We start from the raw sequence: 15,913 nt of genomic DNA, 5'->3' as shown, positions 1-15,913 counted from the left end.
TTAACATTGAGCGTACAGTAACTGAAAACATCAAACCCACAATCCTGCAATGCAATCTTAAAAGTAAGTTTTCGTACCAGAACCACACACTGTAGTTTGTCATAGTAGGGAATACTTGGGAGACGGAGCAACTAAAATCTTCATGGTAGAGAACCTTCTGTGCCTCAGGACAGTAAACACATGAGGCACAAGGCATTGCTGAGATGTATTTATTACAAAATCATGTATTGGGCACTTAGAGTAAAATTTATTCATATCCTGTCTCACACCAAAAGACTTTGTATGGGAATATAAGAAAGAGAGATTCCTTGCACAGATGTATTTCTAGGCATAAACAACATGTAAGAGGAATTGCAAAAGGAATTGCTCAGCAAACTCAGAAAAATGTCACCTGTTCAGCTTGTTTAGAATTCCAGCAGGTGAAAGAGGAGGACAGGTTCCTAAACCATCTTCCATTTTCCTGTTCTTTAAATATTTGTCAAGACTTCCAAGCCATAGAAGTGGACAAACACCTCAGAAGAGTGTTTAATTCTGTGGAAGAAAGTTTTCCTTTAAAAAGGAGTATTACCTACCCCTTCATCTCAGGGTCCAATGAAAAGTCTGCTGTAGCTTTCAGGTTGCTTTCTATTTAGCTATAGATTAAGAGAATCAATGTAATTTGCTTTTTTTGTAAATAATAAAGTTACTGTAGTTACCTTGTCTGAAATATTCCATAAATTATGCATTTCTATGAGTCTAATAATTGGTGGTAACCTTTGCTCTCAGTTATCACTAAAAAACTTTAAATCTCCTTTTAGCTTCCTGGTTTTGTAGTGTAGTGTTTGGGTTTTCATTCCATTTTGTATTTTAGTGGAAAGAATACGAATGTTGTTTAGAAGGGTGAAAAATACACAGCTACATACTGGGGTAATAATAACAACATGCAAACAGTGTCCATTTTCAGGTTTTTATATTGCACAGATGAAAATTTGAGCTACGGAAAAGAAGGCTGTCTGTCATAATCAAACATATTCTCCCTTGATCTCACAATAAACCATTTTCACAGTCAATTGGTCAAATAATTCAGTGCAGCTGTTTTACCCACTTCATTATGATTCTTCATTTATTCTGGATGTTTTGTATCACGACAACTATTAATAGAAGGAAAACATGTGCTAAGACTGAACATCTTTATTTCTATTTCTAGCTTTTTCTCCCACACTGTAGCATAATATGTAACTACATTCTGAAAAAATACCTGCAGAGAAGAGCAAGAATATAAAGCTATTTATTTACAGAAAGAAATTTGGCTTCATCCTACATCTTTTACAACTCAGCCTGAATATTCAGCACAGATAATAGTATTTAAGAAATAGATAAGCCCAAATCAAGGGAATTTTAGATGCTTCAGAAGCACATGGGGCAATTGAATTTTTGTTTGTATTGCTACACAAAGAAAGCTAATGCATTTGTAGCCTTGATGTTTGGAAGCATGTTTGTATTTTAGTCTAGTCCAAAAAGACAGAAGTGGTTAGAATTATGTATTGGATATATATTAGACTTCACTACAGTGAAATGGCTGTATATAAAAGGAAAATTCCTCTCCGGTCACTAAACTGCCAAGTTTTTGTTAAATCTTTATCTGGAATTCTCTTTTAGAAACATTCACATGTCCAGTCTCTTGGATGCAATTCATAAAATGTAACTGCACTTTTGTTTTATCTTTGGGCTTGCAAAGCAATCAGTATTACAAAAAAAAAAAAAAAAAAAAGAAAAAAAATCTCACTACTTAAAGGCATTCAGGGCAGAAATAGAGCACAAGACAATGAAACAAATGTTTCAGCATTTAAAACAATAAGGCAAGATTTTGTAATAAGCACCCAGCTTTTGACTTTGGCATTTCTCTGAAAAACAGAAATGGAAAACCAGAAGCTTCCACCACTTTTACTGCTGATGACTTTGAAAACTGCCAGCTGCATGACTGCATTGACTCAGAAGTAAATAGAACAATGTGATTACGGCAATAAGGTGAATTCAAGCAGCACACTTCCATCCTTGGGTTCAGCTGGAGCTTTTTGGTTTGTTACACCACTTTGACTTCATGTCCCTTGGAGAACAGACAAGTTATGTGTCTGGTGCAGCTCTCTGTTATTCTGAATACACAGATTCCAGGATCACCCTCCCGCTCTTGTGAAGAGAAATCTCAGGCTGTTAATATTCTATCTCACAGTATTCAAACTGTGATCCCTTCAGATTCAGTTGCCCAGCAGTGGAAATCAAACCTCTCCTTGTCTTGACTAAGGAAAGCTGAATACACATTAATGGCCGTAATTTAAGTTGGAAAAGACCACCATGATCATCAAGTCCAACCTTCAACTGAACACCACCTTGTCAACAAAACCATAGCACTGTCATGTATGGCTGCTTCTTGAACACTTCCAAGGATGGTGATTCCACCACTTCCCTGGACAGCTCATTCCAATGCTTAACCCTCCTTTCAGTGAAGAAATTCTTCCTGATGTCCAACCTGAATGTCCCCTGGCTGTTTCCTCTCATTTTGTCACTGGTTGGCTGGGAGAAACCAACATCCACCTGGCTACAAGCTCCTTTTAGGTACTTGTAGAGAGTAGTAAGGTCACCCCTGAGCCTCCTTTTTTTGCATGTTAAATAACCCCAGCTCTCTCAGCTGCTCCTCATAGGACTTACTTTCTCAAACCTTCTCCAGCTCTGTTGCCCTTTACTGGAGTCACTCCTATGAGTTGTGTTCCACCTTATTTTCTCTCTCCTGTCCTGCTGGGAAGGGGAGTGATAGAGAGGCTTGGCAGACACCTGGTGACCAGCCAAGGTCAACTCACCCCAACTGGTCGGGTTTTAATGCTATGAGCTCCAACTCTGGCATCCCCTGAAAAGGGTGGCCTAGAAAACTGGATTTCCCCACAAGCTCGGCCTTCACGGCAAAATTAGTGGTTTCAATGTATCTGGGCATAATTTGCAACACAAATTATAAGTGAAAACAGATACAAGGTAAGTAATCTCACACACCACTAAAGTTACAGCTTGATGTAAGCTTTTTTTATATTTAGAAAAATTTGCTGAGCAGCCAATAACTGTACATTGAAGCATTTGCATATGTCTTAGCCTATTTTTTTAATACAATTTAGTTGAATTGTTTAAAATAATGGACAGAAAAGATGGACTCAGGTGCTAGGTCTAACAACATCAACATCAAAATTTCTACAGTTCGCTGAAAATTTCAAGGGTTCAGATTAGCAACGATTTACCTATTTCAAATAATTTTTTACATCAAGGTTCTAAAGGAACAGTATTAAACCAAATACTCTAAACACTCTGTTCAAAGAAATCTATATTTATTAATAAATTTTAGAACCTTCAGGACTTGGATTCAAAGGTGTAAAATGCACTGAATGTAATCTGAAGAGGAAACTCTTAAAATTAAGAGTTTACTTTTCATGCTATTAGCAAAAAACATGGTAATGAAATTGCATGGTAATGAATTTCTAGTGGACTTTATAATCAATATTTAATTATTAATAAGATTTCAGGGATATATCCTAATCCAAGTAGATAAAATAGCAAGTGTTGAAATATCAGTGTATCTTAACTTTTTCAAAATATTAAAGTACAACATTTATACATTGCTATTTCAAAGTACAGACTTCTGCTGGTGCAAATAAACACAGTGATCTAGCACATAATATTTTTGTTGCAGTCAAGACTTCAGGACAGATAATTTTTTATCTAACAGCTGAAAGTGCAGACATCATAGATAGCTGAGTCCATAGAACTGTTAACCAATGATTCAGCTTCTATACAACAAGACTACACCAGGAAATGCCACCAGGTCTTTAATTATGTGGTTGAACACTACGACTGATCAACTAGCTCTTGTGCAGCAGGCACAGCAACAGAACAGTCTGAGAAAGCTCAGTGTCTGTTCAAAGTAAATGAGTTTTTGGGATGAAGAAGCAGTCTTTTCAGTGAAGGTTTGACTTTTTTACTGCAAGTATCCATACCAGTTCAATTCTTTCTATCTACATTTCATCCCATACCATACAGTTCCCCTTCACCTTTCTTTGTGGCATAATTCATGAGTACAGCTGTACTTAACTGAAGAAATTCGTTGATTTGGACATATCAATAGCATGCCTGTGTCTAGTCAGGTCAGCAGCAATATGGTAAGCCTGTTTGAGAACAGCAAAGCAACAGGAGTCTTATGCAGGAGAAAACCTCAGCTTTGCTTTATTTTGTTTATTATATTAATAAAAGGTCTAGGACTAAGCACTGGCAGCTGTTGTCTGTTCTTTAAAACTTGCTGCAATCAAGCCAACAAAGTTCATCCATCTCACAAACATCTCAATCAGGGATGAGTTAAGTTAAAAAAATAATCTAGCCAACATGTAAATAGTGGGCTATATAAGCAATACAAAGCTTCAGTTTCCCCAAGAATCCTTCAAGTTACTTATTACATCCCTGAAATGGTGGCTTTAACTCATTTCTTGCTGGTGGTGATTCAGATCGTTCTGAATCTGCAATAGGAAAAAAATATTAACGTTTACAGAATAACTTCAACCATAATAATATAAAGGTCAGCTAAAATTTTTGGTTTCTTCCTCATGTCAAAATACACATAAATTCCACTATTTTTAATTTTGAATTAACAAGATAAACAAGCTACCTAAGAAATTTGCAGTATGATGCAAATCTGTATCCCAAAACAAAGGGATTATAGATTTATATATGGAATGGGTTTTATCTCCTTCCTGATGTGTCTAGGGCTTATTCTGTGGAAATAGGAACAGAGAAAGCTCCATCTCAAAAGGGAGCTGCAAGGTGCTGATGCTGCCAATTGCTTTGGATGAACAGAAAAATGTACACAAGTGGGAAAAAAAGTAAAAGCACTACTGTCAGCAATCACCTAAAAGAATGAAAAGGACACGGTCAAACTGAAGGAAGATACACATCTGGATGAAACCATATTGGCTCTGTATCACAGTGAAAAGAAGATTGCTTTTAATGCTCTTAACAATCTCAAATGGAATAGCTATGATTGCAAACAAAGGCAATAGAAGCAAAGCAGGTATCACGTTATCAAAAAAAATTGAAAAATAAAAGCAACTCAAAAATTAGATGTATCTATTTGTCAACCTATGCAGCACACTGACTTTTCAGAAGCCTTTACAGTGTACCCGTATTTTTCTTCTCTTTTGCCTAAGTGGTATAACCAAACCAATTTCATGCTTACTCTGAAAAATCTTCAAGTTTTTTTATATCTCAGATGTCTCATTAGAGGCACACATATTAAAGGAATCAACTATCACCAAATTAAAGAAATTGAGATTTTGAAATCCCCGTTAATTTTACTCAGAGTAATGGGAAACAAAAATGTTAGCACACAAGAAAGTTGAATAGAATCTGAAAACAAAGAAGAATATTCAAAGTTTTCTTTCATGCTGAGTAAGAGCACTTTTAGACTTCATAGTTGAATTGTTGTGTCACTGAACCTCCCAAAGCAGCATCCTCTGCATGACCAGAGTTTGGATACTTAAGTTAATTTGAAAAGTGGCTTCTAAGGCTATGCATTCTCCTTCAGATCCAAACTGAGATCTGGCTTCATCCCTCAGTGTTATGACATTTTTTCTTCTGAACAAAACCACACAAGTTCTAGTTTCCTGTTTTCTCCTGATACTCACCTGGAGAAAGAGGTTTTGCACACCAAAAAAAAAAAAAAAAATACTGTAGATACATTAATGGAAGACACAAAAATTAATTCAGAGCTGAAGTGTCAGAAAAATTAAAATACCTGGCCTCTAAGACTTTCATACATTAATTTATCAAGGTCAAGGGAATAATGACAATGCCAGTGTGTACAAAAAGATTCCCTAACAAAAATTAAAAAAAAAAAAAATCTGGTGCATGGAATCGGAGGTTGAATAGCATTTCCAAACATTGCTATAGAAAACTGATAGAGCCAGCATGGTTACCAAAGCAAAAGGTCTTTGATAAAAGTAAGAGAAATTTTCCCACCCTTTAACCTTTATATTTGCTTCCAAGTGAAGTCTTTCATAGCTATTACTATTGTGCATGATAAAGTAAGGTTTGAAAGCATGACATTGGATAACTTTTTTCTCTCAAACTGCTGAAATTCCACTGTCATCAACAATGCGCATATATTTATTTTGACAAATTTCTACAAGCAGTGATCTATTTCTTAAACATAAGTATCAATGACACTTGTGACAGAAGTTTTTGGAAAAATATTAGGAGCAAAAGAATATTCATAACAAGGAGGCAACAAATATTTTACAGTCTGCTTAAATTTAGGCAGGATGGCTGTGTCTCTGCAGCATTTTATAGAAACACATCACATAGAAGCCCCTGGATCAGAACACAGAAGCCCCTAGATTGGAGCAGAGCATATTGCAATTGTAGAGATGAAAAAAGTCCATGAAAGCGCCTGCCTTCGCTGACTACAAACAGGAGCACTCCTTTCTTTATCTGGTCACAGGGTATTGTAAACTAAGCACAATAATTCAACGTGTCTCACCATTTCCAGAGAGCCACACAAATACTGAGGCTGCCCTCTGCTGTTACCTTGAGAGCCCAGCTCATTTTAGAAGAAACAGCTTTCAATAATGTTACCTTCAGAGTGCTCACTACTTTCTGATGTTTCTTCAATCTTTTTTTCCCATCCAGTACACTGCTGAAACCAGTCAGTCCCATAACCATTGCTTATTAATTTGCTAAAATTTACTGCTTCATTTTTTCTCTGAGCAGGCCTGTAAACACAAATATATTAAAGGAAAACAAAACCAAAAAGTAAACAAAAATGGGAGCTAGGTGGAAAAAATAATATTTTGCACAGAAAAGACCTTATAATTTATTTATAATTATAACATTAATTTTAAAATATAACCATTTATAGCCTTATAATATATTTATAAATAACAAAACATATATTCTACATGAAATCATCTAAGAAGAAAAACCAAAAATAAACAAACAAACAAAAAAAAGCACAGAACTATGCCTGATTTAGTAATGTGCAAATTTACATGAGAAGAGACATCTGTTTCATTGGAATTTCACATGTATAATGCTTACACAGTTCTGGTCTTAAAAGACAAGAAGTGCAAAAGAATGTGTAAATGAAAAAGGCTGACTGCTCATTCTGTGGTGCACAAAAGTGAAATTATGTTACAAATTTTCTCTTAAATTCATTTGACAGTTTAATCACTTATTTGGCAGCATTAACACAGTTCTAAAACATACTAGGACTACTGATGACTGAGCAATAAATTTTTAAGACAAAGTTTGCAGAAACTATTCAGCTGTGCACACAGCTGATGATGTGATTTCATCGCATCACAAATGACATAAAAATTTGCTTAAAATACCTATTTTAGGTGTTCATCAGAGTATTTTTACTCTGTATGACTTATAAAGGCTACAGTTTATGTCTTTTCTTAAAGTGTCAGTCCTACTTGTTTCTCTGTAACCTACACTGACAGAACTAACAATGTAGATTATCATTTTCACCTGTTCACTGGTATTAAGAAAAAACCCAATTTACAATACCAAAAAATTCTGCTACATGAAGATATACCACTCTATGCTTAGTTTTCCTAACACAAAGTTATATAGAATAATTTTCTAATATGAGTTAAAGTACTGTTATTTTAGTTGCTTTAGATGTTTTTAAAACTATTTCACCATCACATATGATAGCAAACTTAACAGCAATGAAGATCCACAAGGTCCATACACAATTCCTGCATTTTTACAAGGAGCAATTTTACTTGTACACATGAATAGTTGCAGGCTTAGGTGTTCAATGATTTTCATAAAGGTACTACTTACATGGGTGGGAAGGAAAGCTTATTTTCTCCACTAAATTCCTGGTTTGTAGAAACAGTTGGCATTCTGCTTGGATATTTAGGGCTTATAGGTGGAAGCTTTACCTGTGTTAGAGAAATCTTAGCTCAAAAAAAGGAGTTATGAAAAAAATAGCCACGAAGATTATACGATTGCATAGCCTTCAAAAGTAAGGGTGATCTTAAAGGCCTAAATGTGTTCAAATTTCCATGTCTTATCTACATTATTTCCATAAGTACTAGTAATGGATTATTGAGGAATATCAAAAGATAAAGCAGCCCCTTAGTTAGTTATTCTACATGAGATTAGCTGCTTGCTCTCCCCACAATGTACTCTACACAAGCCTTTCCCTCACAATACACTTCAAATTAAGCTTCAAATTCAAACTTATCCATGGCAACCTCTCATCTTGGTCCATTTCTCTGTATGATGAATATGAAAACAGACCAGTCTTACTAAAGTCAGGAGGACTAGAAATTAACACATGGTTCAATTGCTACTTCTATTTTAGTTTGTTTGGATTTTGTTTTTTAATAAAAAGCATAAAACATCCTATATAATAAGAAAACAGTAGTGGTATATTAGTTAGAGGTTTGATATTCAAACAAATACATACATACTGGGGGCAGCCTACAATAGAAAAATATATTTTACTTTTATCATATTTCCAATGACAGGTAAAGAAACTCAGTGTTGACTAAAAGACTGAAAGATGAAAACATAGAAAGATAGGGAAAGTGGGAAAACCAATAAGTAGTGGAGAAACACAAGCAACAAATAACAAAGCCCTTTATTTTAACTTTGATCAAAATCAACAGCTACTAAAGGGTCAACTCAAAAGCATGAAATTAAATATCCTCAACAAGTCCCAGATATTTTTCACTAATAGTTGCTAAGAAATTCTGAGTTAAAAAAACAAAACATCTTTTAAAAACTATTTACAGCTTCCATCATTGCACAAAGAAAAGTGGACAAGGGGGAAGTCCTGAAGATAGCACAGAATTTTCAAAGCTTATTAACAAAGTTTTGGTGTTATACTAATATATCTTTTTAGTTAGAACCTACATATTATTTGACCATTTTATTTTTTAAGCATGCAACACAGGAGAGTGCCCCATGGAATAAGAGATATTACTTGCAGGTTATTTACAAAAAAAAAAAATCATACAGGGTAACTAAAAGTGAAATGTATTGCTCCATAAACTTCCAAGTACATTAAGGATAACAATACTTTCCACCTATGTGGACATAGATACTGCTTCACAGTTAACAGAGCAAAAATTATGAGGTGCAAAAATTAGATGCATGAACAGCAGTCACACTTGGGGTGCAGACACTACAAAACACCCATGAAAACTTCTATAAGGAGAAGATTCCAAAATGTAAACACACCAAGGAGTTCTCAAGGAGCTTGTGCACCGTGAGTATGGAAAGAGCAAACAAAAGTATAATTGCCTTTGAATACATCTAATCAATGAACTAATTAGGAAACCACAAAGAAAAGGCAGATCTGAATGTTCAGAGAATGTAAGTTTTCTTATTATCTCAAAGAAAGTGAAGCCTGGACAGACAGTTTACTGATTCTGAGCCAGGACGTCAATGCAAACACGAGTAAAGTCAGTGCTGAAACCCCTTCAGATTCAGTGGAGTCAGACTGGGCCATTTGTCAAAGAAGAAGAGATGAGATTAGCAAGAGCATGCAGTGATATCAGAGGCAGATGTGTGAGATGAAAAGGAGGGTCTTTGTCCAACCTGGAGGTTAAAAACCACATTAGCTGCTTAGAACTGCTTTTCAAGTTTGTTCACACTGTTTGCTGAAGCAGCCTATTTGTGCTTTACATTTCAGAAATACCATCCCATTGTGCAGAAATGCTAGCACTGTCTTCCCTCTATCACTAGACTGGACCAGTTCAGATTTGACATCAGATCCAGGACACAATTACCTACAGTTTCAACTGACAAAAACAACCTCAGGTGACATTTGTCACATGCTGGAGGCAGGATGGCACACAGGGCAACCCAGAAACACAACTCAATTTAGTCAGGATAAACAAAGAGCAGATGGAGAGAGATGAGATTTCCCTCTTGGCATCAAACAGAAGCACAAGGAAAGGAGGTCTAGTAATTAAAGAGTTAATCAAAGGAAAAAGGGAGAGCAAAAACTAGAGAGATTTTGACTAGAGACAGAAAAAGGTTCAAGCTGTCAAAAATAAAGTCAAGAAAAAGAAAGCGGAGAGGAAAGGCAAAGAGAAAAGTCTTGAAGGCTGCAAGCAAGAGCTTTGTTTTAAATGTTGCCTTTCTTGGCATTAAATGAGAGGTTAGCTTATCCTGCAGGGATCAAAAGACTCCTGTTAATTAGTTAAAGTAAACTAATTAATGACAAAAGTAGCAAGGGAACAGATCAGAATTTGGCTTTGGAGGGCACCTGCAATCCATTCAGGTGCTATTTGTTACTTTGCTGGGCAAATTCAGCATTAGAAGCAGACTCTTGTGCCACTATACTCCAATGATTACAGCTGAGGGAGCTTTCTCCCTTTGACAAGTCTTTATTTAGGAGCAGCCACCATTTTTCCCAGAAAAAAACAAACTACACAGGCATTTTTTTACAAACAAACTACACAAGACATGTTCTTGGTTTAAAGTGTTTTCTCCCTCTGTGAAGAGATGGTAACAATATACTCTAAAAATTACTATGTTTATAATAAATACACATTTATTATTCTTGGATTAAAGAAATATGGCATAGAATATGCATTGTGCCTGGCCAGTATATGAAGAACAATAGATATCTGCAGCCAGCATGGTAAGATAAAAGCCTTTAGATGAAATCCTAGCTCCTGTGTGATCAAGGACAAAATTCTAGATTACATTTCAAATCTCTCTCTGAGGTAAAATCCTGGCCTCAGATTAGCAGCCATCTTGCATCAGCACATACAAACCCGAGTGCATATACATATGTACACAGACATTTCAGGCAAGTGCTTTGGAGATGAAGGAGTAATCTTACTGGTGCCACAAGGATATTGCCAAATGCTGATGCAAACTCCAATGACACCTCCAACTGACCTCTCACCCATACAGGCCTCCCTCTTTCTTAAGGTCACAGCTTTTTCAACCCAACCCAGCTGGGCCATAAGATGCACAGGCAAAAGGATCACTAAATCACAGAATGGTTTGGCTTAAAGGCTCCTTAAAGATCATCTAGTTCTACCTCCCCTGACACAGGGACACCTTCCACTAGACCAGGTAGCACAGAGCACCATCCAGCCTAACTTTTAAGACTTCCGGGGATGGGGTATCCACAATTTCACTGGGCAACTTGTGCCAGTGCCTCACCACTCTCATAGTAAAGAATTTTTTCCTAACATCTAGTCTAACCCTACTCTCTTCAAGTTCGAATCCATTCCCCTTTGTACTACATGCCCTTGTGAAAAGTCCCTCTTTATCTTTCTCACAGGGTCCCTTCTGGTACTAGAAGATCATAACTAGGTCACCCCAAAGCCTTCTCTTCTCCTGGATGAACAATCCCAGTTCTCTCAGCCTTTTTTTCATAGGAGTGCTGCTCCATTCCTCTGATCATCTTTGTGCCTTCCTCTGGTCTCCTCCCACAGTTCCCTGTTCTCCCTATGCTGGATGCAGCACTGCAGGTGGGGTCTTACCAGAGCAGAGGGACAGAATGCTCTCCCTGGCTCTGCTGGCCATGCTGCTTTGGATGCAGCCCAGGACACGTTTGGCTTTCTGGGCTGTGAGTGCTCATGGCTGGGTGATGTCCACTCTCTCACCCACCAGCACCCTCAAGTTCTTCTGATCAGGGCTGCTCTCCATCTGTTCATCCCCCAGCCTGTGCTGATAACAGGGGTTGTCCCAGCACAGGTGCAGGACCTTTCACTTGGTCTTATTAAGCCTTGTGAGATTTCCATGGGCTGCTTCTCCCTGGGCCAGAAGTCCATTACTTTGCCATGAGCACAAAGGCTAAATCCTTCATGCACTAATACTCCTTGCTGATTTGCAAAATTCCCATGTAATGGTCCCCTGGATCTCCAGTCCTCCTCTACACAGCAATAACCACAAGGAACAGTAGAGATTTTAATACTTCAGAACAAAGCAGCACAAAGGCTGAAACCTTCAGAGCAAAGGCCCACTTGGGAACAATGTTTTCCAAACCGAGCAGAAGAGGTACCCTTAGAGGTTAAACAGTTTTGCACTTGTTCCTAAGTGTGCCCTTTGGGATTTAGCTCCACAATTGCATCATGCATGTCTCTTCTGAACAACTGCTTAGTCACACTGGACTTAAAAATATTTTCAATACATTCAGTCTCATACTACCACAAATACTTGAGGTAGTTTGCTGCTGCAGTGTCATCATGAAGTCAAATAAATAAATTGAATATTCCTTAGAAATTTGCCTGTGGTGTTTTGTAATACATTATTCTCACCTTTCAACATACAAGATGTATGGCAAAAAACTAAAATTGAGACTCTTTGGTAGGGCTAGTTCCTTTGTCTCACTTGAAGACTCTTTGGGAAGGTACTCTAAGAGCATGGGATAGAAACTTCCCAAAAGATGATATTCAAGAGGTAGCTGTGAAAGAAGCACCATGTGACATTTTAAGATATGTTATATACTTTTCAATGTACAACAAATATACTGTGAAGCAGAGCCAAATGAGAGTTGGTGGTGTGGAGGTAGAGCTAAATGTACTAACACAGAATGTGTCTTCGCAGGCACCTAATCTTACACAAAAAGACTTGGTAGATTTAGAACCTTAGGCAAAACATAACTTCACCTTCCAGGAGAATAGCATAAATTATATATGAGGCCCTCAGCATATTCATAATCTGAGCTGAATATATAGCGTATACTCTCTGTGCATTCAGTCCTAAATAAAGCACATGACTGAATGAAACTGGGAACACATGAAATTTTCAGACACATGACTGAATGAAACTGGGTCCCAATCAAACTCCACCAAAACTGAAATGAATCTCAGTTTCACTTTACAAGTCAGCATATGGGCTTGAATTACTATTATCAAAGTTAAGTTTGACTCTTAGAGCACTGAACATAATTGGTTCTTAAGTAAGGGAGTGAGGAACAGCATTTCCTCTCTGTCTTAGTTCAATTCCTTTAAGAGGTACAGCAGCAAGTCAAGTTTTTATTTTCAATGCCTTAAATCTATGATAGAAAAAAGCAGCTTCACCTACAAGCATCAGATAAATCAGAGTTTAAATATATGTTGCTTGTTTGCCTGTTGCCACAGATTCAGTAAACATTCCCAAGCCTATTCATTAATGAGATGTTCCGATTTACACAAGACATCATTCTGAATTTGCACCACTAATTCATCTCAGCAAAGGCTGAGGACTTTTTTTCCTAAAATGCCCAACATCTACCCCTCTGTTGAAGAAGGGAGGTACTAGTGTTCAAGTACATCAAATGTCTCTCCAGGTATACCCCAAAGCCCTATGGTAAATGTGGCAACTGAGTTTACAGAGGATATCTAAAAAACATAAGGCTTCAGCATCTAAAATGGGCAGGGGCAGGGAGGATGAAAGAAGGAGGATAATAGAGAGGTGTGCGAGACAAAACACCGGTGTCAGTACAGAAAGGTTTGTTTGGGGCATAGTTTATGCTGTACTTCCTTTGTCTTGGATACATCTTTCATTCAAAGACAGTTAGCACAGTATCTTTGGGAACTCCCTTGCATTTCAAAATAAATTAAACTCCTTTTTCAGAACAGTCTTCTGTTCTCATCTTCTTTCTTCCTCACTCAAGATTACTAAACAAGATGTCTCTCCACCAAGAATGAATTACAAGGGAAATAAAGCATAAGATAGAAACTAACTACTGCTTTTTATTTATACTGATGTGTATATACCATATAATGTGATGGGAAACTGCATTTCTGGTTCTCACACTACACCTGCAGCACTTAAGAAAACATGGCTTTCTTCATGTTCTCTAACTACAATATAAGAATTGATTACGGAATACAGAAACTCATATGGATAACAGCTTCCCTCCTGCAAGGAGCAACAGAGATGTGTTCACAAGCTCTACAAACAAAGCATCATCACAGCATACATCTCCATCCTACCTTCTTTTTCTCTGCATTTTCTTTGTCCTCAGCTTCCCGCTGCCAAACACTTTTTGTATCAAACTCAAAAGGCCCTCTTCTTCTCTCATAACTCTTACCGTGATGGTCATCAGCCATAAACTCTCTGTGAACCATATAATCTGGTAGAGAGGAAACACAGCTCCTGCAGGCAAAGATTTAATGCTCATTTGTACAACGTATACAAATCCTGCACTTCAGTACAGAAGTATTCAGAAATATTAATAGGTGAAGACAGAGGCCAAGATGTGTTGGGCCTCAGCAATCTTACCGTGGCTTCTCAATCCCTGCAGGATTGGCACAGTGTGTGTACCAGTCAGGTGCAGCATATGCTGCTGGAGGGGACTTCATTACCACAGGAGTGTAGTGCTTCAGTAGGTCTGGAGAGAAAAAGACAAAAGCCAGTACTTTTCTGACTTGTCTAGTAGCAAAAGCACTACCTTTGTTTTCAGATGGCTATTTTGTCAGGAAGAAAATCATTTCCTCCTTTTTTTCCACAAGTTTATTTCAAAAGTCCAGAGGATCCTTCTGTAGCATCTATGAGCACTTTAGGCCACACTCAAGCAAAGCCAAAGAAAACAAAGAAAACCAAAGAAGCAAGACAGAGGCTCACCAGGTCGGCCTCCTTGCTTTGCCAGCTTCACATAGGCTGAATCAGTCTCTTTGATCCACTTCCTGTGGCACCCAGACAGTGGCACTTCATGGGGAGCTCTTGAGAGGTCACTAAGACCCATAATCTGGGAGGGAAGTGGGCCCTTCTCTGGTTGTTTCAGTGGCATGGAGTATTGCTGTCCTGCAATAATGGAAAAGAAAATATTTATGGTCAAAGCTAACTGATAGCATCCCTTTTTCAAGCAACTTAACAAATTGAGCCCACCTGAATGAGGTACTACATTTCATCAGGAAGACAAAAGACCAGCCTTGCTCATTCTGGGGATATAGCACAAGCAATTTCTAGAGAATCAGATGCAGAACACTTCTGTTTCAGTTCTGAGGCAACATTCAAGTTTTCCCGTAAAGTGCTCTCATACAGAGGATCATGCCTCTTCATTCAGAAAACTATTTCCAAGGACACATCAAAAGCAGTGAGAGGCACACAAGACAGCAGAAAACACTTCAGCCTTTGTTTTCCTTTCCTTCATATGCACTAACTAAAAGCAAAGACAGTAGCTGTCCTTTGGCAAGTCTTTATTTGTAAAATACCCAAACAAGATCCCCAACTTAAAAAATTAATAAAAACCAACATCAAAGGCCCTACTTCTCCAGACATTACTTTCTCAACTTCTGAGCAAAAGAAAATATAAATAAATCCTTTAAAATGGGAAAATGGAAGTCAGATAAATAAGAAAAAGCCAGTACGAGGTACTGTGCCATAAAAGATGCACAGGCACTTACCGGAGTGACTCCAGCTGCAGCTGGTGCCGTTCCGTCGGTATAAGGACACCACTTCCAGGCAGCAGCTGGCTGAGGAACTCCTGGCACACACACGCGCTCTGGCTGTGCCCAAACTCAACCCCAAGAAACAAGCCAAAGCGCTGCCGCTCCCCGGGGTCAGGGACAGCAGCAGAGGCAGCAGCCAGCGCCCGTTGCCCCTCCTGGGCGGGTCCGTCCCCCGGCGCTCTCCCGCTGACGATGCTCGGGGTCCCGCTGCCGCCGTGGCAGCAACTCAGAGACCGAAGAGCTATTCCCCGAGGGACGACACGCAACCCCCGCCCGAAAAGGAGACGAGGGCGGAGCCGGACCCCGTCGAGGGCGGAGCGGGGCAGCTCGGCCCACGGTACCTCCCTCCCTCTTTCCTTTCCACTGTAGGGTTGGACTTCGGGAGTGTTGCTCGCCGCCGCCGCCCCCAGCAGCAGCAGCAGCAGCTGGGGTGCAGAGCGGGTTGCAGCAGCAGCTGGGGTGCAGCTGCTCCCGCTGCTCCCGGC

The 15,913-nt window shown here is 38.5% G+C and overlaps 1 protein-coding gene across 1 annotated transcript; it reads right to left on the bottom strand.

The window, feature by feature from the left end:
- Nucleotides 1-3,186: 3,186 nt before the first annotated feature.
- On the bottom strand, nucleotides 3,187-15,689 carry C2H7orf57 (chromosome 2 C7orf57 homolog). Its single transcript, XM_038128383.1, has 7 exons — nucleotides 15,384-15,689; nucleotides 14,602-14,781; nucleotides 14,260-14,368; nucleotides 13,971-14,133; nucleotides 7,858-7,958; nucleotides 6,640-6,776; nucleotides 3,187-4,526 (listed from the first exon to the last, which is right to left on the bottom strand). The coding sequence occupies exons 2-7, from the start codon at nucleotides 14,765-14,767 to the stop codon at nucleotides 4,456-4,458; spliced, it is 747 nt and encodes a 248-aa protein (XP_037984311.1). The 5' UTR covers nucleotides 14,768-14,781; nucleotides 15,384-15,689; the 3' UTR covers nucleotides 3,187-4,455.
- Between the last annotated feature and the right edge of the window lie 224 nt (nucleotides 15,690-15,913).

Source organism: Motacilla alba, chromosome 2 (assembly GCF_015832195.1).
Source record: "Motacilla alba alba isolate MOTALB_02 chromosome 2, Motacilla_alba_V1.0_pri, whole genome shotgun sequence".
NCBI classification, from domain to species: domain Eukaryota; kingdom Metazoa; phylum Chordata; class Aves; order Passeriformes; family Motacillidae; genus Motacilla; species Motacilla alba.
The sequence above is the reverse complement of the archived record's forward strand: the minus strand, read 5'-3'. Positions and strand labels throughout refer to the sequence as shown.